General features: G+C 43.0%; 2 protein-coding genes across 10 annotated transcripts in view; both read left to right on the top strand.

Moving 5' to 3' along the window:
* Positions 1-1,950, top strand: part of PPP2R2A (protein phosphatase 2 regulatory subunit Balpha) — a 42,779-nt gene extending 40,829 nt beyond the window's left edge. For all 9 annotated transcript variants that reach the window (XM_072027108.1, XM_072027109.1, XM_038166926.2 and 6 more), the window contains 2 exons: positions 406-497; positions 874-1,950. In XM_072027108.1, the coding sequence (XP_071883209.1) occupies positions 406-497; positions 874-1,153 (372 nt within the window). In that variant the 3' untranslated portion in view covers positions 1,154-1,950. The remainder of the gene's footprint in view (positions 1-405; positions 498-873) is intronic.
* A 6,670-nt stretch (positions 1,951-8,620) lies between these two features.
* Positions 8,621-24,200, top strand: BNIP3L (BCL2 interacting protein 3 like). Its single transcript, XM_038166830.2, has 6 exons — positions 8,621-8,828; positions 15,682-15,868; positions 17,546-17,618; positions 19,458-19,561; positions 20,340-20,489; positions 21,420-24,200. The coding sequence occupies exons 1-6, from the start codon at positions 8,753-8,755 to the stop codon at positions 21,466-21,468; spliced, it is 639 nt and encodes a 212-aa protein (XP_038022758.1). The 5' UTR covers positions 8,621-8,752; the 3' UTR covers positions 21,469-24,200.
* Positions 24,201-25,194: the final 994 nt, after the last annotated feature.

The following is a 25,194-nucleotide window of genomic DNA, read 5'->3' on the forward strand; positions in this document are numbered from 1 at the left end:
CTGAAGGGGGATCCTCTTCATCATCCATAGGAAGAAGATAGTCCCCAAACAGGGTTTTCAGAAAGAAGCAAAGTTCCACACACGCTTTCAGATTTCTGAAACAGTAGTAAGGGTATGGCAACTGCTCAGACAGGGAAAGTATTTTGAAGAGTTGTAGACCTCTTTTTCCCTGCCCTGAGTCCCTTGCTCCTATTTATGTGCATTTTTGAAACCTCTGTAGAGCAGACTACGTGAATTCACATGTTGCTTTGTTTTGCTCTTTGTACGGTCAAAGGAGGGAGCTGTGTATGCTCCTGTGAGTAGGGTGTAAGCACTATGTCAGATATAGGGTTGGTTTTGGAACATAGCAAGGCTATCTTACAGGTGTGTCGTGTTCAGAAATCATTCAGTTTATCTCTTTTCCAGGTGCATGAATACCTCAGAAGTAAACTTTGTTCACTGTATGAAAACGATTGCATTTTTGACAAATTTGAATGCTGCTGGAATGGATCAGACAGGTAAGTTTAATCCTCTCTATATGTCCTTAAGACATTTCCATGTTTTTCTCAAAGCAGGCATCTGAAGCATGGCCTCAAATACATTTTTGTTCATGAACTGGCTTGGATAGTATTTTTGTACTTCAGTAGATGTTAACACGTTAGCTTTAACCTCCCCATGTTGTAGCAAAAAGGGCAAATCAAAGAAAGACACCTATCTTTAAAACGTTTTAAACATTCAGAGGCTGCCTTACCTTCAGTTGATATTGTAGAAGGTATGCGGAAGGATGTTGGCTGCTGTTATGTATAATAAGGCAGGACTTTAGGTGGGACCCTGCAGTTTAACAGAAGTTCTCTTCAACTAAACTTTTGCTTTGTTCCTTCCCCTTCTCTGCAGCATTGTCATGACAGGATCTTACAACAACTTCTTCAGAATGTTTGACAGAAACACGAAGCGAGACATCACCTTAGAGGCATCACGGGAAAACAATAAGCCCCGTACGGTTTTGAAGCCCCGTAAAGTATGCGCGAGCGGTAAGCGAAAGAAGGATGAAATTAGCGTTGACAGCCTAGACTTCAACAAGAAGATTCTACACACAGCCTGGCATCCCAAGGAAAACATCATTGCTGTAGCTACTACAAACAACTTGTATATATTTCAAGACAAAATGAATTAGGGTTGGCATTCCTAACTGAAGAGTCCACTTCCTGCATAGTTGAAATAGTTGAATCTAGCATTTGTACCTGTAAACAAAGCGAATGAGGTCCATTATGGCACCCCTTTCCAGTGTTTAAAAATGTGCCATATGACAACACACTTTTATAGCTACATGGAGAAAGCTCTGTCGATCTGTCACCGAGTTCTCCATGTCTGCTAGCCATTTAGGTGAGGATAGGGCACTTTTTAATTTAAATGACTACTTGCACCATCTTGCCTAATGGACTAGATTGGACTGTATCAACATCGGTTTACTCCACTTTTTATGCCTTCCATTGTGATGACGTCAAACACAGGGAAAGCCTTCAATCATGCTATGGGATTTAATTGTGTAACCTCATTACTGTATCATTTGTGGCCCCCTTTTTTTATTAAATACAGCTCATTCTTGCTGTGGCTTGTAGCATTCCTCCTTCTGGCCTCCTGGACTCCCCCTTTCCCTTCCATCCCCCTCCACCTAGCCCTGGTGGTGGTGTATAGAGAAAAAACAAAATAAAGCACATGAAATGGGTCCGTTTGGGGTCAGTGGTAAAGGGGGTCTGTGTTGCAACAAATGTTTTAATAAACAGTTGACTGTAATCACTCCTTGCCATGTCTGGCACCAAAAAAGAGAAAATAAGGAAAAAAAACTACTGAATAAAAGTGACAAAGAATGGAGAATCTGTTTTCTTTTTTTAATCTACCTCTTTATACAAATACTCTGTGTTTTACCTTAGATGCATGAAAATAAAATGATGTTTTTTGTAATGATTTTAACCAGTATTAATTATTTTTCATGGGAACGAAGAGAGGGAGGGATTTCACGAGTATCCGCATTCATTTGTGAATGACAACGATACCAGCCTTAGCGTGTGTGACCACCTGCATTTTGCAATCATGAACTGCTGTCAGATTTTCTGTAATCTGAACAGGTCAGGTACTGCTCCGGTATCCTTAAAGGCTCGCTCTTAAAGCTATTGCTTAAGTTGGAACGGGAATAAAAGTTGCAGGTTTAAAACCTATGTTATGGGACTTGCTTTTTAATGCTCAGTTTCATCTGGTTTCTTTCATGCCTTTTTTTGGGATGCAATACCTTTAATGCCTTGTTTAGAGTACAAAGTCCCCTGTGGCTTTTTAACGAGTTGTTTGAATTCTTGTCTAGCAGTATGATGTTACGTAGTTCAAGATACCAAGTGATTACGTAGATTACTACGCTGCATTCTGAGATGCTCTATTTTCCTGTATTTTATTGTATCGGTAACTGAGTGGAAATGTAGTTTTACCATGCAAGTGTTTCTGGCTTTTGGCTTTGCTAAGTTACTGCACTTACAGAAATGTTAAGTGGTGCAACGATCAGAAAATACGTGGAGTACAGAAGCTGCATGAAATATATGTTCATAGCTTTTTGAGAGATTTAAACTCTTCAGCAAATAAGGCTTATCCAAAGATGAACTGATGCTTTATAAGGCTCATGAGTTTTTACCTCCAGATATTTTTGCTAATTGTGTTTTTAGGTTTACTCTTCCTTCAAGGAAATGTTCAGAATGAAGCTTAAACTCGTGGTGGACTTACCTTGACTGGGAGGACTTCACTTTTCAGTTCCCTAGATTTAAATGATTTCTGTGGCGTAGTTATAGATAGCTAGCATAATGCCTCTCTGATTTGATCAAATAAGATACTGTTACTGCTGTAAAATTATGGCTGGGTTAGACATTGTTAACAAGACTACTCTTGCAACCATGCTTTAATTTCTTTAAGTCCTTGTGCAGTGGTTTGAAACTGTAAAGATGATAATATTAGATCTGGTTCTCTTCAATACAGTATGTGTCTTGTAACATGCATGCCTGCCCATGAGCCTTTGGAAGGATTTTACCATTTTCACCTGTTAGCCTTGTGTATTTAAAAAAAAAAAAAAAAAAGAAAACCCCTCCCCCAGGGACAGCAGCTGTTATCCAATGGGTGAATAAACCCGCAGGCCCTACCCCCACTTACCCAGCATGTGACTAATTTTACTCAAATCCTTGCTAACAGGGAGGGAAACAACTTGTTGAGTAACATTTGCCATGCAGAGAGGTGTTTGACAGGGTCAGGGCCAAGGTTCATCCGTTACCTTATCACAAGGGCAAAGGGGTAACCAGACACTACTTCAGCATCAGAGCTGGTAAAAATTCATCTCCATTTCTGCCAAAACAGGCGTAGGTTTAATTGCTATTTTGGGAAGATTGAGGTTTGTGGTAGCAAGCCTGCTGCTCTGATATGTGTCTCTATCCTGAACGATGCACTGAACACACGACAAGCTGCTTAGCACAGACAGAAGGGAGGATACGAAGAAGATGCAGGAGTGAGCAGGCAGAGGTGGCTTAGATCAAAGTGCAGCCTTCTAGCAATACTACACTCAAGTACAACTGCCTCTTGGACCTCAGCTGTGCGTGTTGGGTTTCAGGATTTCTAAAGCTATCTTGGGAAAGATTTTTGTTTTTATCAGTAGCGGTGATCCCTGGCATGTCACCTGAGGCATAGTACTACCCTCAACAAAACCAGCTACTGACTCTGGTGTCATACTATCCAACTAGGTAATTCTTTAAACACTGTCCATTGACATATGCTGTAAATCTTATATTTTATTAATAAAAGTATGCATAGAACACATTTTGTCAGGTTGCTTTTTATCTTCCACTCCATCCCTTTTATTCCACCCCTTTCCTCTATTTACAGGCGGTTTTGAAATTACTCATCCCTTCCCTACTGCACCCTGACTAGTGCCCCATTTTGCTGGCTTCCCTCTGTTATTTCTGGGCCTGAGCCCAGAGCGCTCGCCAGACGGGGTGGGTGGGTGCTAAGGTAACTGCCCTCCTCCAGTGTGCGCTGCGACAGAAAGGCAGCTGCTCCCTTCTAGTGCTTTCTCCCCATTCCCAGTGAAAGCAGCGTACGTTTTTCAGCGCTCAGCACTTCAATGCTGGGCCAAATGCAGAAGAGGAGTCATGTTCCCATCCCCAGCATCCCTCCTGAAGCTAGTGGTGCTACCTAGGCGCAGACAGCTGCCAGTGAGGTGGTGAGCACCTGCAAAGTGACAGCCCTGCTTCAGCCCACAGCGATGCTGTCAAGGATTAACACGCAGCCAAAGCTGGCTGGTGTGGGTTAGCTGTGGCTGAAGTCCCTTTGTTTCCATACTGAGAAGTGGCCACTGCCTTTAAAACATGTTGAATGTGGTTTTCATTTCAATACATGTATTTATTCTGTTATTCTCAGCCTGACTTGGAATAGCAAAGGGTTAGTGCTGATGAGCAGACACTGGTACTTCCCTCTCAGAGAGGGGCTGCTGGAACACCAACGATTTTCTTCTTGTTGGCTGCTCTGGAAGTGAGTGGTCTGAGGTGTGACATAGCTAGGAAGAATTATTTCCTGCACACTGGATTTCATCTCCTCATTTCATCTCTGGCATTGCCACCATGCACCTCTGACCTTGAGCTCTGGATGTTTCCTTTTTGCCCTTGCCCACATAATGAGCTGCTGTAAGCTGGGGCACCAGTGGGTTGGATTGGGGTAGGGAGAGGTGTGCTGGAAATGAGGTTGGTGTCTAATGACTATCGGCGTGTCGAATAATTTGTATTGTTTGCTCATTGCAAATGCTTGTTTAACCTGGTACAGAAAGGTTTGGGCTTGTAGAGAAAGGAGTGGTAGAAGAAAGTTGCAGCAGCGTGGTTAGAACAGAAACAGCAAGCATTTCTTGTGGGGTAAGGCTCAGAACCAGGAAACTGTGAATTTTCTACACAAGCTACCTCTGAACTCTAAGACTCGACCTTTTGCAAACAATTCAGCTATTTCTCCATCGCAAGAGAAAGCACTTCTATCTTAATGCAGGTTTTTCTGTATTGGTGCCCTCCACTAGGAGGCAAAATGTTACCAGAGAGAGGTGGATGCTTGAAAAGTGCAAGGGAGCAAGGTTAGAAGATGGGACTATCTGTAGCAATCTTTTTTGGAGGCCATCTCCAAGGTCTGTACATTTGATTTTGCTAAATACAAAATATCAAGAAAGCATTTCCAGTACTTACTGCTACCTCCAGCGGAAAGAAAGCTGCCTTGGTTGTCCCACAGGACGAAGCCTCCCATTGTGTTTGCCTGCTGTCCGCCGGTGTGATGCCTGGCAGCTGGGTGCCCCCCTTGCTGTTACAAACTTGCTGCTTAACTCTAAGCCTTAGGATCAAAAACCAAAAGTAAAGAAGAATTTAGGTTTTCTATACCCAGGATATTCATACGGAGGGGTAGCATTCACTTTACCAACAAGTTAACATTTTTTCAGGCTTTGGGCACAGAAGGAACTAAAACCAGCTGCTGGTTAGATTTTAGATCATCCTTTCCTTAAATTGCTTCCAAGAGGTAGAACACTGAAGCCACAAGCATAAAATTGTGCAATTAGCTTAGCTCAGCTCATGGAGATAAATCAGGTGGCTTGTGACATGTTTGACTTGAACCAACTTTCTGTAAGAAAAAACTTTTTATTGCTCTTTGGTACGAGAGGCCTTTCGCAGGAATTTACAGCCATTGTTTCTCTTCCATTATCATGTGGCTTTCTGTCTCTCCAACCTAGCTATTGTCATAGCATTTTCCATCCAAGGATTCAAATTACTTTACAAACATTAATTACATCATTCAACTGCCTTAAGGAACCTGTGTAGTGGTTAGAGAACAGGGCTGAAAGTCAGGACTTCTGAATGCTATTTCTGGCTCCGCATTGACTCACGCTATAATCTTGATTAATTTATTTCTGACTCAGAAACTTTAATAGTCCCACTTTGCTGATAAATATTCATGCCACAGGTATTACGGCAGATGCTTCCTGAATGATGGAGACGACAAGTACGCGTGATGCTAGTCCGTGACCGGTAGGATTGCAAAGCAGGATGGGGCTCCCTCGACAGGTTTCCTATTCAGAATTGTGAGTAGCTCAGGGTTCTGTCTCAATCTAGAATGCCTCTGTGGCCTTCTACCTGTAAACAGAGGTTTTCTCAAGCTATCTGAATTATCGTCACCTTCTCACTACATAGAACTAATTCTGTTCCAATGATATCCAAGTAACATCCAGATTTTCCATGAGATCAGATGTTTGCTACAGTCAAGAAGTGTACACAGTCAATTTTGTGAGGAGGGTCAGCGTTACCTGAGGGGAATTTCAAATCTCCACATGTCAACGTTTGGATGCTTGTTAGCATAGTTCGTCTTCTGATGAACAAAAGATTAAAAAATAATCTAATAATCTAGTCTGACGTAACTGTGGCAATTGCAAATACGTGGTTGAAAAAGTTCAGACAAGTGATTTGTTTTTGCATGTGTAATAGGGAGATAAAAATACATGAACAGAAATGGGTTTGTGTGACTTAATTTCAGTCTGAAGGCAGTACTGATACCAAACTCCTAGCATGAGTAAAGTTACAAAAAACAAAAACAAACACAAAAACAGTGACACCTCCCCTTCCTTTTATTTTCATGCTGCCAGTGGGATGGGTTTGTGATGTTGGGAAGGGAAATGCTGGCGTGTTTTTGTGTGGGATGGGGCTGTTACTGAGCTCCACCAAGATTCTAGGCCTCAGAACATACCCTGAAGTGTAAACAATGTCCAATGGAATGAAGTTTGTAAAACTGATTTCTTGAGAAGAAAAGGCAAATTAAATCATCGTCCGTGCTGAAGTTAGTCTCTGGATCTTTTTGCAGGAGGATGACAATAAAAAAGATTAGAAACTGAAGAATCCTAGGAAAGGTTCTGTTACCTTCAGTACAGAATATCTATGGAAGCTCACTCTGCCTTGACGAATTGATGTGCCTGATTTTCAAGATAACATTGATTTATCTTGAAAACTAAGTGATGTACAACCTTTCTATGTCTGATCATTTCACAGAAGCTTAGAATACATAATCGGTACAGAAGCTACTCTTGTGTGACTGAAGAAACCTCAGCAGGGTGAGGTAGAGGTTTGCATCTGTATTTCATTGCATTTTCAAATCTTTTCCTTAGAAATTCACTTCTTCCCATTCTCAGTACAGCAGCAGGTGCATCAATAGCCTGAGGTTGTCTCTCATTTTCATACTGAAAGGAGGCTGTGGCACGCAAAGCAGTATTTTCACTTTTTATAGCTGTATTTCTGCGAGTCCTGGCTGAGAACAGCTCCAGTTTTGTTCTACAGGTGCCATCTCTGCCTTAACGCCTGCCAATATTTAAAAAAAATAAAAATGCTGTGCACTTTGCTGACTTGTGCTAGATCTCAGAAAAGTTTATTTGGCTGCTGAGCGCTGTCGCTTCAGAGAGGTTTTACTTTTAAAGACGGTTATTTCATTCAGGGAGCCTTGCCTGTATTTCCTGGACCTCCTGGTTTAGCTGGCTTTAACTGATTTGAGGCCAAAGGAAGCTGGACGGGAGGGGAAGGAAGTTTTTGGGGACTCACACACCTGCACCGTGCAGGTTTGACAGGTTACCTCACAGCTGGGTTACCTCACAACTGCCGCAGCCTCTCCTGAGGAGACTTTTTGGGAGCCTGGGTGGGCACCCAGCTGTGGAGCTGTGGAGGCTGCTGCTGCACTCTGCAAGCATAACTTGAGCCAGGGCAGCCCTCAGGGGGTCTCTGTGACCCCCTCAGGCAGATGGGGCTCCCTTGCAGCCTCCCCTTCACAGACCTCTTCTTCCTTCTCTCCCCTCACAGCCTCCTCTCACAGCCCTCCATCCACACGTTGCCCCCCTTCCCCTCACAGCTCTCCATTCCCTCACACCCTTCATTCCCCTTCCTTCCCCTCACAGTGCCTTTTCCCTTCACAGCCTCCTCTCCCCTCACAGCCCTCAACAGGCTCCCCTCCCCAGTCCTCCCTTCCCCTCACAGCCTTCCATCCTCTCCTCTTCCTTCACAGTTTTCCCTTCCCCTCACAGCCCTCCTTCCCTCCCCACAGCGTCCCTTCTCCTCACAACCTCTCCTCCCATCTGCCCTCCCCTCATGGCTTCTCCTCCCTTCACAGTCCTCCCCCTCCCCTCACAGTCCTCCATCTCCTCTTCTTCCCTCACAGTTCTCTCTTCCCTCACACTCCTCCTCTCCCCTCACAGTCCTCCCTTCCCCTCACAGCTCTCCATCCCTCCCCACAGCGCCCCTTCCCCTCACAACCTCCCCCCCCCCCCTCCCTCCCCTCATGGCTTCTCGTCCCCTCACAGCCCTCCCCCTCCTCACAGGGTCCCCTCCCCTCCCAGCCCTCCATCTCCTCCTCTTCCCTTACAGCTCTCTCTTCCCTCACACTCCTCCATCTCCTCCCTTTCCCTCACATCCCTCCTCTCCCCTCACACCCTCCCCCATCTTCCCTCCCCTCCCTCCCTCCCCTCCCCGCCCCCAGCCCCGCCCCCAGCCCCATGCCGCCCCGCACGCTCCCCTCCGCCAGCTGCGCATGCGCGGGGTGAGGCGGGAGGGGGGGAGCGGGACGCGGGGCGCGTCGGGCGCATGCGCAGCGGCTCTCAGGGGGCGGGCGGCGGGGCCGGGCCGGGCCGGGCCGTGCTCGCTGTGGTGTCGTCGCGCCAGCCCCAACGGCCCCGCGTCCCTCCGCCGCCGCCATGTCCTGCCCTCAGGAGCCGCGGCCCGGCAGCAACAACAACAACAACAGCCCAGGAAGCGAGCCGGGCCTCAACAGTGAGTGAGGGGTGTTGGGGGAGGGGGCGCTGAGGGGATGCGGGGCCTCAGGGAGCCCGGGTTCTGTGGGGTTGGGGGGTGTGGGGGGGGCTGAGGGGAGAGCTCGGGGTGCTGGGGGCTGAGGGGGGAGGGAGCTGAGGGGGAGCGGCCCCAGAGAGCTGAGGGGCTTTGGAGGAGATTTGGGGTGGGAGGGGGGGTTGGGGAAATAGGGGAAGGGTTTGGGGTCGGAGGAGGGGGTTTGGGGTGGTAGGAGGGGATTTGGGGTCGTATGGGGGGGGTTGGGGTGGCAGCAGGGGGGTTGGGGTCGGAGGACAGGGTTTGGGGTTGTAGGGGCGGGTTTGGGGGCACAGGAGGAGATTTGGGGTCGTAGGAGTCGGTTTGGGGTCGCATGGGGGGTTTTGGGGTCGCATGGAAGGTTTTGGAGACTCAGGAGGGGATTTGGGGTGTAGAGACAGGTTTGGGGGCGCAGGGGTGGGTTTGGGGGCACAGAATCCCAGAGTGGCCAAGGTGGGAAGGGACACTTGAGATCACCTAGTCCGACCCCCTGCCGAGCAGGATCACCTCGAGCAGGATGACACCCAGGTGGGTTTCAGATATCTCCAGAGGAGGAGACCCCACAGCCTCTCTGGGCAGCCTGTCCCAGTGCTCTGCCCCCCTCACAGTAAAGAAGCGATCGCAGGGAGCAGCTTTGGGGTGGCAGGGGCAGGTTTTGGGGCGGCAGGGGCAGCTCTGGGGTCGCACCGAGTTTACCCAGCGGCTGGCAGTGGAGCTGGGGCTGCAGCAGGGCAGGGGGAGGAGCGTGCCTGTGGGAATGAGTTTATTCAGGGGCTGAGTCAATAGCACTGACGTGAGCTCCTTTCCTCTATATCCGGCATCGCTGTCAGCTGCTCTGCTGCATCCTTTTGTTCCCAGGGTGACACCGGCAGGGCACATCTATGGGGTTTCTGTGGGCTCTGGTGCTTCGGGCAGCTCCCTTTCACGCATGTGAAACAGCCTCTTCAGTGGGGCTGTTCGTTTGCTCCCAGTTATTAAGGATGCCTCGGTTGGAGGGGTGGATAGATGGCGTGAATGGTTAGCTGTTGGCTTCATGGTTTACAGTGAAGTCAAACCGACAACAAAATGCCTTGATTAATCTCCTGTGACTTGATGGGAATTGGGCTAGAGAAGAATAAACCCTGCCTGTGTGTTAAGGCTGTTATTGTGCCACGGTAACGTTGCACCTTGTGATAACGAGCACACTTCACAACAAAACACTCACCTGAGTAAAACAGGAATTAACAGCGAGTTATTCAGGCCGATTGGCACACTGAAACATCAATTTTCTGTCCTAAATTTACATCATGCCTAGTGCCTAGCTCCGTGCTTTATTCTCAGTTCATAAATTGCCGTCTTTGATCCTGTATTTTGATCTTTCCATCTTGTTTTCTGTCGGTGCGGGAGCTCGCTGTGTGGGACACGTAACCTGCGGGAAGGTAGGAGCAGCGAGCGGAGCTGCGCGCCTGGGCTGGGTCTGCCCACGGGGATCTTGCTGCTGGGTCAGCGCGTACGGGCTTAGCTAAATCAATGTGATTACTGGAGGTGGTGAGCACAAGGTATGAGAGGAAATATTTGGTCGGCTGCGCTCGGCGAACAAAACAAACGCCACCCATGGGCTCCGTGGGGGCTTAGCGCTGCTTTCAGGCGGGCAGCAGCTCCACAATGCGCGGCGTTCCAGGGGCTTTTTCTGCCATTATATAAGCGCTGCAGTGACCCTGCTCAGGCTAATGAGTTCGGACACTTATTCATTTTGTTCTGCGTGCCGTCCGTGCGTGTTTGAGGCCTTCCATTCAGAGATCTCCCAGCGCTTGAACTGAAGGGCAGGAGACCTTCGGGTTCACGAGAAAATAAAAATAAAAACCCCAAACCCAACCTCGCGTGCTTTGGGTGCTTCCTACGTTTTAATTATTATAAGGCTCTGTTACATATTGACAAAAAAGCAATCCCACCTTAGCCAGGAACTCATCCACCTCTGTCATGGAGAACTTGTTAATAATTACGGTTTTGGGAATCTGAGCAGCTTTCTTTTTCTGTTAAAGGCACACTTTGTTGTAGAAGTGCTAGTTCTGAGTTTATTCAGACTGATCGTGGCTCAGGCTTCTTGTGAGCTACTAGTTTGGAATATCTTTATTTCTACAATTTTATATGCAGAAAGGATTTTTAAACCATGTTTTTATAAATAAATGCATAAAACTATATAAATATATGCAACATTTATCTATTTTGTATCATATCTTTATTTAAAAAGTCTTTCTACCCCCAAGTAAAATCTCAGACTGCATGGACAATCTGACAGCCCCTCCCCTGCACTTTCAGCTACTTTTGCTTAGAATTTCCACCACTTAGGTAGAAGTGAACGTTGTAAGGTCACACTTCTGATTTATTTTCTTCCCAAAGCAGTTGGATTTCTCTGTTTAGGAGAAACCTGTGTGTGCAGGATGGCTGCATGCCAGATGACAGCCTATTGATGCTGCAGTTTTGCAACAGGATTTAGGAGGACTTGCCTATTAACTGACTTAATGCTGCTGCATAAGACCTACTTAAATCCTGCTCCAGGACTTGTTTGTACGTGAGGAGTCCTGCGCCCGCATGGAGACCCGCTGACTTCATTAGGGTCTTGCCCAATTGCCTACACAAATGGGACTTTTTTTTTTTTTTTTTTTTTTTTTTTTTAAGACAAATGTGTAGCTGATACCCGACTTTATTTATGTTTTAGTAAGAAAATCTGCCTGAATATCTCAGAAAAGCAATTGTGGAAGTGGCGTTAGTGTTCAAAAATCTAAATTTTTGTTAATGTTTTTCTTACTTAGACAACAAAAAAATTTCATTGTTTTTAGAGATGTCTGCCAGGAAAAAAAGAGGAGACATTTGGGGTGTGAATGGCAACTCCTTATGGAATTGCATACTTTTTGTTAACTAAAGACTTTGTGTTAAAAGGCTAATGGAAATATATATTTTTAAGAATTTTCTAGCAAAAACTAGTATTTAGTTGTTTTTTCTATTATATAGATGATCTGAATGCTGTCTCACTAAATTTAGGAGAAATATTTCACCTTTTCACAGGTACCTTTTAAGCTTCTTCAAAATCCTTAAAATAAGAAAAACAGTAAGCATGTAAAAAGGTTAATTTCTTTAATTTATAGCTAACTACAAAAAAATCAGTCAGTATACATCCATTCCTGATGGAATAGTGAGCATTAGACATTGGGCAAATAATTTTGGAGTGAAATACTGTTCCTGTAACCAGGTTTGGGATTTTTTTTTCTTTCCCAGAGTGTGCGGTACGTGATTTGGGAAGGGAGGAAAAAGCAAACTGGGGAAGTTGAGTTAAACACCCACCTGAGAACGCCCCGTGCTGCCGTATTTCCAGCTCGGCAGTAAAATGGGAGAGGTGGTGGAGCTGAGCGTTCTCCTGTGGGTGATTACCATAACGAACTTGGAGCCAGAGAAGAGCTGGGGCAGCTTCTCTCTTCTCTCCCTGCTTTGCTGCAGGTGCTGATCCCTCCAACCGGGGGCTGCCAACCCCTGGGGCTCGCCGGCTCCCGCTCACAAACCGGTTGTGATTCCCCTGGGAGGACGTAGCGTGTTTTCGCTCGGTGCCAGATGAGGCTTCCCCGTGTGTGTTAGGACTCATTAAAAGTGAGGTCAGATGGGGAACGTGCTGCTCGTCATGTAAACTACTGCCTGCCTCGTTGGGGCTCTTTGCTCACGGATAATTCGCCTGTTCTTCCTAGCGTGGCCGTCACATGTGTTAGATAAAGGGCAGATTCTCTCAGTCCAGGGTAATCTTCGTGCACAAATAAAATCCCCACTGATGTTAAGGACCGTGGAGGGTTGGTAGCTGCAGCCAGTTCTGATCGCCTTCCCCTGGGCTTTCATCTGCCTGTGACTGCTGTTACAAGAAGTGCTCTCCTCACACGTTTGCCCTGTGTTCTTCTCACGTTTTATCACTCTGCTCTGTTTCAATATCAGGCATCTTTGCAGTTCCTGAGCGTTAGGATTCCCAACAGATGCTCCCTGCTCCGGCGTGGCTCTAGGAGAGCCTTCACCTTTCTGGCCTGCCTTCGACCAGCAGCTGCCAGCTGCCTTTCTGCAGGTGCTGCCCCTCGCTGCACAGCTACAAGACAAACCTACTTTCCTCGCCAGGTTCTTGAAATGGTTGGAATTTGAAATGTAGACAGCAGCAATCAGCAGAAATCTGCAATAATACAGTTTCGTGCTGATTAGTCAAAGCAAAGGCTGCCTTTCCCAGCTGACGAGGATCTGGAAAGCCCAGTATGTGGTGCGGAGCTGGTGTGCTTGGTGTGATTGTAGGCAGGCTCTGTGCACGCCCTAAATTCCTTGTTTGTGAATGCAGCTTGGGGAAACCAGGCTCTAAACCACCGGGACTCCGAAGGGGATGATGCTTCCATGGCCATCAGCATAATGGCTTTGTTAGCAATCGATACTAAGGAGGAGCTCTGGTTGGGCTTCACAAAATCAAGCTGGAAATAGGTGAACACATCAGGGTGCACGCTCCTTCCCCTGTCACTGGGACAGTTCCCAGAGCCAAAATGTTGCTGTACGAACAAGTGGAGGCACAATACCAGATTCCACAGTCAGGAACTTGGTATTGAAATTCAGAACCTTTGCAAGTATTTAAAAAAAAATAGTTTCACCTCTTGTTTTTATATCTCTAGGCTTTCTTGTTCTTAAATATTGTTACTTCTTTAGGAAAGGCATCAAAACTAAAAGGAGCTGGAAGCGTTCACTGTCAGACAGCCTCAGTTGAAGTCCCCAGGAGTCGTGACACGTGTGAGGCCATTATCTGACCGATGATGAGAATTGTTGCGCTGAAAACAGTGTGCTTTTGAGAAATGGGAGATCTTTCCCCTCCCTAATGATGGTTGTCCACCGTGAAGGCATTATTTCTGCTCCACATGCTGTGCCGTGTGGAACAGAACCGGCGTTTGTGCTGGGGAAGATGCTGTGACCTCCCTGAGAGGGTACAGGAACTTCTGAGATGGTGGAATTACGAGGCCATGTTTCGTAACGTGCTGATGGTGTTTCAAGTCATTTGTTGTGTTCGTGGCTCTTTTCTGATGATATATTTGAGGTGGTGGGGGCATCAAATGCAGAGTTACGTAGAAGGGTTATTAACACTCTGATTGATGAGCAGAAACAGCATTTAAAGCCCTCCTAGCTTCCCTAACGATATTGCATGGCAAAATGAAATGTCCGAAGGTCCTAACTGCAAATATTTTCCAACACAGAACCTTAAAATGTTGCTAAATGTCAGAATTTTGTAACACGGGTAAAGGCAGTGTGCAAGTCAGTAAGTGAAGCAGTAACTGCAGAAAGAAGTCTGTCGGCTGTTTGAGGCGCTCGGCGTGCTCCGATAAATGAAGGTTGGACGGTCAAATGGTGCTTGTTGTGCTCCTTAGAGAGAAGGCTGGAATTGCAGTCGGGTAGGGAACACATCTAAATATTTGGAGCAGAGAGAAGGGTGGGGATCTCTTTTATCTTTAGCCCTCAGGGCATTGAATAATAAGAATATTTCCAAAACATGTGAATTAAAACATGTCCCTTCCCAACGTGCTGGCAAATACCGTTTCTCCTGTAGTTTATCAGCACGTTAAATGGCAAACTGGAGCATGAGAGGCTTCGTCTAAATGCCAGGGAGCAATCTGGGGCTGCCTGGGGAGGCCGTGGGGTCTCCGTGGGGGTCTGCAGAGGCCGCCTGGGCAAGGCACCTCGCTCTGGGTGGCCCTGCTGCAGCCAGGGGTGCCTCCAGCCTCAGCCAGCCCGTGAAATTAATGTGAGGTCATGGAAAAAAAGAAAAATAAAAATACTCAACCTTAAGTACAGAGAATGTGAATTGTGTTAGCATCTCCTAAGTGACCAAAACATCTGCTCTCTTTTGTCCGATCTCAGCGCACACCTGGGTATTCCATAGTTATTAAAAATAAATCCAAATCTCAGCTTGTTGAACAGGTAGGCTGCGTGGTCTTTGCTGGCTGAGAAAAGGAGGGGAAAAGAAGGGCCGAAAAGAGATGAACCGATGGCATGGAAATCAACTCAGTACCTGTGAAGGTTCTGGTTTTCCCACAGTTCTTCACTTTGTCTTATTTGTAGTGAAGTCTTTTCATCTAACAGCTGCAAGGTGGATGTTAGCGTGGTACTTGGGCTGTGCTGACCTTGAGCTTGTGCTGGTTGGAGTTGTGTGACCCAGCTCCGAAGGCTATAGCCGGGTAGGGTGGATGGCAGGTGGCACTGGAGAGGAGGCTGCTTTCCTATCAGATCAGGGCAAGAAAGTAGAACAGGGACTGATTTTCTTATTTTTAAAATATTTTTGTGTTACATGATTTTTATACAACTAAATCAGGGGCTGGTTTGGAGATGAGAGCTATTGGAAGTGCAGGAGAATATGAAACCGCAGGTGGGGGACTTGTATAGAAGGAGGGCTGGGGGGTGAAAACTTCATTGGAAAAGGAACGTAGAACAGGGAGGTGGAGTGATTGACGTAATGAAGTGATACTGGGAGGAGGGAAGCCTCAAACTAGGGAGAGAAAGAGAAATTTGGCCTGTCAAAGTATTAATGGTGGCACCAGGAGTAGCTGCAGTGCTAAGCAGCAGCCTCAGGTTTGGGGGCGTTCCTTCAGAGCCAGGAAGAAGCACGTCGCCTCGCCCTCGGCGTGTTTGTGAGCTCCTTCCCAGCACTCTATGTTATCTGAATTCGCCACGGTCCTGGGCCTTTTTGCTGCGTGTCATTGATAAACTTTAAGATGGGTTTTAGTTTCCCTGCTTTTAATGAAATGATGTTTGGCTGGCCTGACAGGTTCCTGGGTGGAGTTGCAGATGAACGGCAACGGCAATAGCAACGATAATGGCAACGGGAAGAACGGAGGCCTGGAACACGTCCCCTCGTCATCCTCCATCCACAATGGAGACATGGAAAAAATCCTTCTGGACGCCCAGCACGAATCAGGACAGAGCAGCTCCAGAGGTAGTTCCCACTGTGACAGGTAAAGAAACGCTTGCTATCCTGCACACAACTCATTGCAGGTTTTCTCCTGTAGCTGTTAAATGAGGGGTAAAGTTTGTTCTCAGGTCAGGAGTGTCATGCTTCAGCATGCTTGCTTTCTCTTGCCTATCAAACAAGTCATTTCCCTTGAAAAATAAGTTGTGTTTCAGAAAGGTAAGGGCTCTAGGAGCAGGGAGCTCACATCTGCACCGCAGTTAAATTTCTCGTTGTCATAAATCATACAGGGTATGAAATGCATTAATTTTTCTGGCACGTTAGTAATAATGTAATGTATGCATGCTTTATATTTAGCCAAGCGTAATAAAATGTATCACTGGACTTGGCAGAAGGATTTCTGGAATTTGTACGCCTTGCTTTCAATATCCTGCAGTTTTTTCATGTGTAGGCAAAATAATTTCGCCTAACAATATAACCCATGAGACTCATGTGAGCATTAAGATGCTCTTATTTGTTCATTATACCTTTCCCTCAAAGGTTTTGGGCCAGCTTTGGAGATCCGTGAGCGGTTTCTATATATAATTTTAGGTGTCCATCTGCTTATGCCTCCTTTGGATTTGCTAAATGACTGCTAACTGTCATGTCTACTGTGCAGCTTATATAAGTGGGTGATCAGAAATAAAAGCTATTTAAAATTTGTTAGGCCTGATTTAATTACTGACTGTAGTAGACAGTGCTTGAAAAGGATCCATACAAGTATTTCAAACAGAACTGTTTATTTTCTATTAAAATAACCATTTCTATGTTGATACGAAACTAACTGCCAGTAGTTTAGTAGTATTCAGTCCAACCAGGAGTGTTTGCTAGATATTTTTTTCTACTTTTTTTTCTCTTACTAGCATAGAGGCTTTTTCCCCATTTTAAGTGAGTAAAGATAGATTGTATTCCTTTACTTAATTTTCCAGTTGTTAACTTTTAGGTAATTCTTTTCCCCTTTTTGCTTTTTTTTTTTTTTTTTTTTTTCTCTAAACAAAAAGTTACATTTAAGTGTGGGGTTCTGGGTTCTTTTTGGTTACTTCTAACGTAGCTGCTTCTAATGAAAACTTAAATTACTTAAATTACAAAGATGCCCTTAGGAGTTGTAACGGGAGACCCATGTTGCTGCATCATACAGTATTTCACATTGATCCTGACTTAAATTCTGCACTGTTTCCTTGGTTGACATAATTAGGTAATTAATTTCTTTTGAATAGATGACCAAATTTTTAATATTCACAATGAGGCTAACAAGCAGAATGCCTTCTTGCCAAGCATTAAGAGGTATTTTGATACGTAATGTTGCAGCTTGTATAGATATAAAGCTAATTTGCAATACTAGTAGCATTACCTAAAGCAAGGAAGGGATCTGCATCTTTTGTGTAGCTGTTGAAGTTTTGGGCAATGCTTATTTTTGCTTCTGTGGGATGGCAGTCAACCCTGTTGAGACAGAGAGGATAATTAAAAAAAATAAATAATGGAGAAGATAAGGGCTTTAAGGGCTCTTGGAAAACTTTGTTATTCTGGTGATTGTGACATGCAGAGTTGTGTAGTCTGTTAGTCATCTGAGTAGTGTGCAGAAGTGCATGTGGAAATGATTCAACTGAGATGCTATTTATGCTAATTGTTCTTTAGCTGACTGTGGTGTGACAAAAGTGACATAATGAAATCAATTTTTCTTTAGCCCTTCACCTCAAGATGATGGACAGATAACGTTTGATGTGGAAATGCACACAAGTAAAGACAGTAGTTCTCAGGTATTTTCTTCATTAACTCTTAAAATAAATTAAATTATTCATATTAAAGTTGTAAGTATTGTGTATAGATCATGTTTGTATATAGGTCAATATTAGGAGTTCCTGAGGGGCAGAGCAACCTCTGTCACTTTAGCAGGTCTTAAATCTTTTGTGTTTTACATGGCAGAATAAAAAATATGTTAAACTGCTGCTCTCTAGTAATTATTTTTTTTTTCATTCTCACTCTAAACTTGGCTGTTATGTGCTGTACAGCAAAACAAATGAAATCTTATGTATTCAGAATTTGGAGGTGTTCTTTAGTCACTTGGGTAAGGCTGTTTACTAGTCTCGTGCTTTGTTCTTGCATATTTTTACCCCGTCTTTTCCTTAATAAGAACTTCATGGAGTACTTCCCTGTAAATATGTGTAGTAAACTGCTTTTGTACATTCAAGCTTAGGTCAGTTTAACTAAATTACATTTTCTTCTAAGAAATTGTTTTCAGAATAAAACTTTATAAATAAAAACACCTTCAGAATAAAACTTTATTAAATAAAAACACCTTCCAGAACAATTATTTTTAACTGATTTATGAATTATTTTTAACAACCAGGCAGAGATGGTAAACTGTAGGCTGTATTAATTGCAATTTTGACTTGTAGAGATGAATAGCTTTGGAGGGAGGGAAAAACGAGGCTCCATCTCTAAAGCTGGGAGATGCCCTGGTTAGTAGCACCAATGTTATTGTTTACCACTCTGCTCCTGCTCTGTGTGTCAAACCTGTTTTGGCTTTGGAATTGTTTATATTCCTGCACAAGATTTTAGGGTGTTTGGTGTATTGATGTATGGATCAATCAGCTCACATGACAGTGAGTAATCCTCATCGGGCAAACTGAGAGACTAATGCTGAACTCTTAGCTTGGCAATTTACTGGAATTTGCTGCCTTCAGCACTATAAATAAAAAGCAATCCTGGACGAGTGAAACCTTGCATTTAATTTTGTCTAAGAGCAGTGGGCCTGTTGCACTTGTGCCCTACAGAGGGCTAGCCACATGAAGGTGTTGGTTAGATCTGCCATCGCTGTTTTTTTGGATTGGATTGCTTCTGTTTTTGGTCTGATTCCCGCTTCAGTGTAAATGGTGCATCTTAATTTACTAAAGGTCACTCAGGAAATTGTTTTAACTCTGAAGAAGAGTTTGTACCAAAGTCATCTTGTGCTAGCCAAGGAAATGGCATTCTCTGGCCTTCTTAGCAGATTTTTTTTTTCTAATTCTGGTATCTAATGATGTAATGTTGACTCCTTGGGTCAAGAGAATTGCACTGAGTGCTTGGCTTTCCCTGCTGCTTCTGGGACGCACCCAGTAGAAGCCACTAGTTGCATGTAATCCAAATTTCAAATAACACCTTCAAAGAACTTTCTAATATTGTTTTGGAAACGTTTTTATTTGGCTTTGTGCTTTACCTACATGTTGTATGCTTTCGATTAAATGCCATCAAATCAAAGTTTTTCACGTTCCTAAAAACTTTATTTAATGCATCAAGCTGGTTTGCTACGATTAGGATTAATATCACCACCACCCCTCCCCACAAAAAAAGCCAACAACACAACCACAAACCAACTTCCTACTACGTTGAGGTCCTGGCTATAATAACCAAATTAGTGATATCCTGACCGCTGCAGATACTCCTTTTAGCATAAAATCTCTTCTAAATCATTGGTAGTCCAAGAATGCTTGCTTGTTTATCAGGTGCCGCCATTTGGTGCTTATCATTTTACTGCTGCTGTTGTTGTTGTTCTCAATTTAACACCATGAGGAGGAGCCAACTGACTGTTACAAGGCTTGTCCAATGTGTATTTTCAGTCTGAAGAAGAAGCAGTAGAAGGAGAGAAAGAGTTGGAAGTCTTGAAGAAAAGTGCTAACTGGGTGTCAGACTGGTCGAGTAGGCCTGAAAACATTCCTCCCAAGTGAGTTATTTTTTTAATGAATATTCCTTTATGTGAAAGAAGAATCACGAGTCTCACTTACATGCAATTACTCTGGCTGTCCAAATAATATCATCTAGGAAAAAAGACATAATTTCTTTGGGGAGTCTACAAAAAGTCAAAATGAAGTTTGAGAACCATAATAGCATCAAAATTACCTTTTACCTGAAAGTAATAGAAATCCACAGCAAGCTGATTACAAGGTTTCTTTACAAAATTGCAATTACTGGGAGAGTTGGGCACTTGGAGCTGGGATTCATGGGATTTAGTTTGGGCTTATGAATGGAATAGTGTTGAGCAAGTGTCATAAATTCTCTGTACCTTTTTTTCTTTCTATGTAAAATATGTAATGTTCATCCACGGAAGGGGAAACGTTGAGCTCCTTGAATGCAAAGCATTTTTGTTAAAATAGAGGATGCTGTCTATATCTGGCAGACTTCTGTATCTCTGTTTGGAACAAAAAATGAGGCTCTTGCTAACAAATCACATCCTGAAATTCCCTCTCTCGGACCTACCTCTCTCTTCAGCTACTGCTCCCTTTGTCTCTATACTGTCTGTGTAAGTGGTCTCTCCACAATACCTCCTATTATTCTCTTTGATCCCTTACTCTGTGTAAAGGATCTCTTGCTTTGATCTCTAGCTCTTTGTACTTTAAAAAAAAATAAAGTTCCTACAGAGATCATTTGTGTGCAAAAAAAAAAAAAGAAAAAACACCAAAAAAAATTGTGTTAATTTTTCTCTCCTCCCCCTCTTCTTTCAGGGAATTTCATTTCAGACATCCTAAACGTTCAGTGTCTTTAAGTATGAGAAAAAGTGGAGCAATGAAAAAAGGTGGCATTTTCTCTGCAGAATTTCTTAAGGTTTTCATTCCATCTCTGTTCATATCTCACGTTTTGGCTTTGGGACTAGGGTAAGTATTAACATAATTCTCACTTCAACTTTTGCATCTGGCTTTGCTTTTCTGCTTTACTTGAATGTCAGGTGCTTGCTGAAAAGGGCTTTGTCTAGAATAACTAGAGTATTGTTGCACCTTGCTCAAGAAACTATGGTGCTTTCTTTTCCTTGAAATGCAGGAAAACTTTGCAGCACTTTGAATACTTAAATATCTGAAATACTGGATGTATCTTGGGAGATCGGCTGCTGTTCTGCTCAGCAATGTTTTCAGTGCCTGTGTAATCTGATGTAATCTCTGAGCTTGCTTAAGTTCTAACTTTATGTTTATCTGTCATATTCTGCAAAGGGGGCAGAGGCGTGTACTCAAAATATGTTTTTACTTCGCTTCATGTTTGTTTCTGGGGTGGGATTCATGCGTCTCTAAGCTTCTGTAAACTATCGAGAGAATTAGGAGGATAGAATATATGAAAGTGTATTGTACAACATTTGTACTATTGCAAAATTGTACCTTTCTGCAGTGTGTTAGATGTTGCCTGGATGTATTTGGTAGAGGTCAGTGTTTGTGTAGATCCTCAGCAGCGTGTTAAAGCTCACCTCTTCCTTCTATTGGCAATACTTTGTTTTGCAATAATAATCTGAGTGTTGCTCAGCAGTTCAAGAGCCTCCTGTGTCAGGTACTCTATGGACAACACAGCTTTCAGGCTGGGGTTTTCAGATGAGCTTGGGACTGGAAGGAACCTGTTTTCACCGAGTGTAGGTAACATCAGTCCTTTTAGGCTTGTCTGAAAATCTCAGAATGAGCAATTTTACAAGACGAGAAGTGAAGTCTGTGGAAGAATCTGATCAAGCTTGAAAGACAGATCCCAGTAGCTAGGTGCATGAGGACTGTGTCAAAGCCAGGGAGTATTTCTGTGAAATACGCTATGCCTTATACTTTCTATTTCAGCATCTACATTGGGAAACGACTGACCACACCTTCAGCCAGCACTTATTGAAAGATGGAGTGCAAAACCTGGAAATCCACGTGACCTGTGAAGGTGTTTCTGTCTCATTTAGTACATTTGACTTGAGACCATTTTAAGCATGACCCTGACTTCACCCTTTCTTTACATATCCAGGTTTTTGCTAACTCTGGAATTGAGTATTGTGTTGGAACTCTGTTGAGGTGTTTCGCTATCCACATTCTTTTCCTCTCTCTTCCCATTCCCTTGCCTCTTGGCCTGCAAGACACGTCAGAGTTGCTGAACGGAGTTTACAACTGTCTATATGTTGCAAGGGCTTCTCTCAATGCAAAATGCCACCAGCAAGTTTTAATTTTCTCGGTGATGCTGTTGCCTCCTTAGTGCAACCTGACTTAAATTGCAGTTGTGCATGGTATGTTGACTGTATTCTAGTGATAAAACTAAGTATCTTTGAGGAAAATTACTGATTGGAGTGAAATTGACTTTTGTTTTGGAAAAACAAACTGGTTGTGAAACAAACTAAGAAATTACTGGCAATAAAAAATAGTTAAATGAGCTTCTGGGGGAATTTATTTGACCCCCCCTTACATTGGCTAACATGATTCAATTTGCAGGAGGCAAAGACTGCGTAAATTTTGAACTAGGATAACTTATTCCATCAGCGTATTTTAATATTAGATAATTGTTGTAATCTTGTCTTTTCTATGAAGTCAGCTCCTTATTCCTTGTAGGAAACCTGTCTGATGCCTAGAAGATATTAGAAAAAATTGCATTGTTTGCATGTGAAGAAGCTTTTCTTTTCCTTACCTGTTTTCTTAAGGGAAAATTTTAAATGTGAATTTTTCCTTTTAAACGTAGTTTAAAATTAAGGAAAAACCCAACAGCTGTAGGTGTATTTAGACTCTTGTATAAAAGGATATGATTCTGTTTGTTGTGGAACCATTTACAATTATGATCATAGGGCAGTTTCGGAAGGTAAAGCGTTTGACCTATCTCTAAGGGGGACAATCTTGCAGGTGTGTAAAGATTCAGAAGTTGTAAAGCTCTGAAATGTCTTCTGCAAATGAGTTTTCAATATTCCTCTCATTGTTTACTGTACAATCTCCTCTGGGGATACATGGAATCTGAAAGTCACTCGTGATGTCTCATGTTAGCTAGACTTCTCACTAACGTCGTTGAACTTTTATCTTAGGGAACATTAAGCCTTGTCCTCCTTCAGTGACACTTCTTTTCAAAATGTGAAGCTTTAGTACCAAATTGTTACAAAGCATTGGGACGTTCATGTCCTTAAATAGATTTTATTGGATTTCAGAACATGTAGCATGACTCTGAAGGATAGAATACTCCTTTTTTATATATATATGAATATATAAAAAAAACCTATGGTATAGACTTTAATACTAAGTATTTAGGGAACCAATGCTAATTTTAAGACTAGCAAAATCTCATTTAAATAAAAACTTTAGGAGGCTGACTTGTAGAAAACGTTAAGCAAATGCAGTCAGCTAGTTGGAAGAGAACAGCTACCTGTGATTGTTTGCTTGCAGCAGATTTTAGAAAGTTGAATATTTGATATAGCAGTGATCGCTTGAAACAGTTGATACGTAGAAGCTAAATCCCAACCGAGATTTGGTTTAAAAGAGCTTAGGTAGCTCCCAGGAAGTAAAAAAGCTAAGCATAAATCCACTGCTAAACCGTATTTATTTTGATTCTCTACTTCTGAATGCTGTTAGAGAACGCTTCCAGGGTAAAAGAGCAGTCTAACAATTCTGGTGAAGACATCTGCTTTTTTCTTGTAGCTGTCAATGCTCGTGGCACTCGAGTGGCCTACCACTGGGTATTCGTTTCAAGGGTGGATGCTGGGTTTCGCCCAAAGGTGGGGAAGAGAGGGGGGACGTGGTGAGGGTGTTTTAGATCAAGTACATCACTTTACAGTCCTGAAAAACTGAGCGGACAGGGGAAAGGCTGAAACACTTTCAGTTCTAATTACAGCACCTTGTTTTGTACGGAAATTGGAATAGTGGGAAAATAGATTTTTACCGAGTAGGGAGAACTTATTCATCAACAAAAAATACCCCTTTGTAAAATAAAAGAGGATAATTCTTCAGAATATCTAATAGCTAATCTTGCAAGCTTGTGGCTAGAGTATCAACATAGTTTGTAATATTTGAAGGAGCCATGAAGAAAAATTGTAAAGACTGCAGCCGAGGAACGGATACGTGATCACGGTAACTTGCTGTGATACGATGCAGTATTTATTGATACCTGCTATAAGCTTTGGAGGAAAGTCTACAACTTTGAGTTTTACAATGAACAGAAACAGATTGTATAATTTGAAAAGGGGTTTCAACTATTGATAGTTGAGGTTTTGTTAAGATAAATGTTGTTTAAAAAGCTTTATACCTGTTTACAGTTTTGGAAAAAAAATGCAGGCTTCATTTTTCTTACATACAGTGAAAACTGGCCTACGATATTTGTAAATAGGATCAAGAAAAAAATGCATAAACTCGCACATTAAAAATGCAGCAGGCTAACTTAACTGCAGTAAATACATATTTACTTACAGTTTTAAAAAGTGAAAGCTGAAGATTATTAGAAACTCAAATTTTTTAATTGACATTTATTGAAATATTGGAGTTAACTGAGCCAAAGTGATTATGCATTCTTCATAAATTAGTTAGCACTTTGTAACATTATATACAGTTTACAGTACATGTATAAGTTGTAGCTTATAAACATTTTGTGCCATTAAAGCTCTCACAAAACTGGTTGTCTCAAATTACTTCATCCTGCGCCTTTCTTTCTCTTCTTTTAACAGGACTGCTTTGTAAAATGCTTAATGAAACTTGTATTCTGGGTTACACAAACATTGAAGCTGCTGCTTATAGACTGGAATCATTTTTTTAATGATTGTTTTTTCTTTTTTGAACGACTCAAGGTTATCAGCTTCGTTTTCTAAAGCACTTAATAAAAACTGTTTTGTTGTCACACCATACACCTGCGCCCCTCCCTCCAGCACCTTGTCAAGGAAAACTTCTAAAGCAAAGTAAGGTGGTGGCATATGAAATGTGAAGTTGAGTTGATAAGATTTTCTATAATTAGTCATCTCTACTGTACTCCTTGCATTTCTCTTGTTTCCTAATTCTGTTAAATTTGCAGGTTAAAGAAAAGGGGACGTAAGCCCCAGTTGGTAATTTGCCTCCATGTTGTCAGTTCAAGCAGTGTTTGCTTTGAGGAGTATCAAGTTGGAGGAGTGAAAAAAAATGTGAAATGTCATCATTCTGATGCTCTTACTGCTGGTTTTATTTAGCTATTATTTTTTCCTTTGTTTTCAATGTAAAAATCGAGAATTCTTGTAAAATGAGCTTTTTTTTTTTTTTTTTGAGAGGAACGTGATTTATAAAGTTATAAATCCTACCTTAAGAAAACTTAGATTTTGTGAACTTGCGTTGAAATTTGGGCTTGAGGTTTTGAATTGCCAGTACTTTGTAACTGCTCTGTGGAGCAGGTTTGTGGTGTGTTTTTTTTTTTTTTAAGCAGATTGTTCCTCTGCAGCTGAATGAGATAAAGACTCATTTAGGAAGTATTGGAGGGAAAAAAAAAACTATCACACCCTTCAAAACTTGATTTGTTGTAACGGTGTTTTGCAAAAGATTAAATCCAGGATAATCCTGCATAAAGCAGCAGTCTCTGCATGAAGATTTTTTTCTGTTACAAATCACATTTAGATGAAGTTTCAGAGGACTCTCTTAGTTTTAC

Source organism: Anas platyrhynchos, chromosome 23, assembly GCF_047663525.1.
Source record: "Anas platyrhynchos isolate ZD024472 breed Pekin duck chromosome 23, IASCAAS_PekinDuck_T2T, whole genome shotgun sequence".
NCBI classification, from domain to species: domain Eukaryota; kingdom Metazoa; phylum Chordata; class Aves; order Anseriformes; family Anatidae; genus Anas; species Anas platyrhynchos.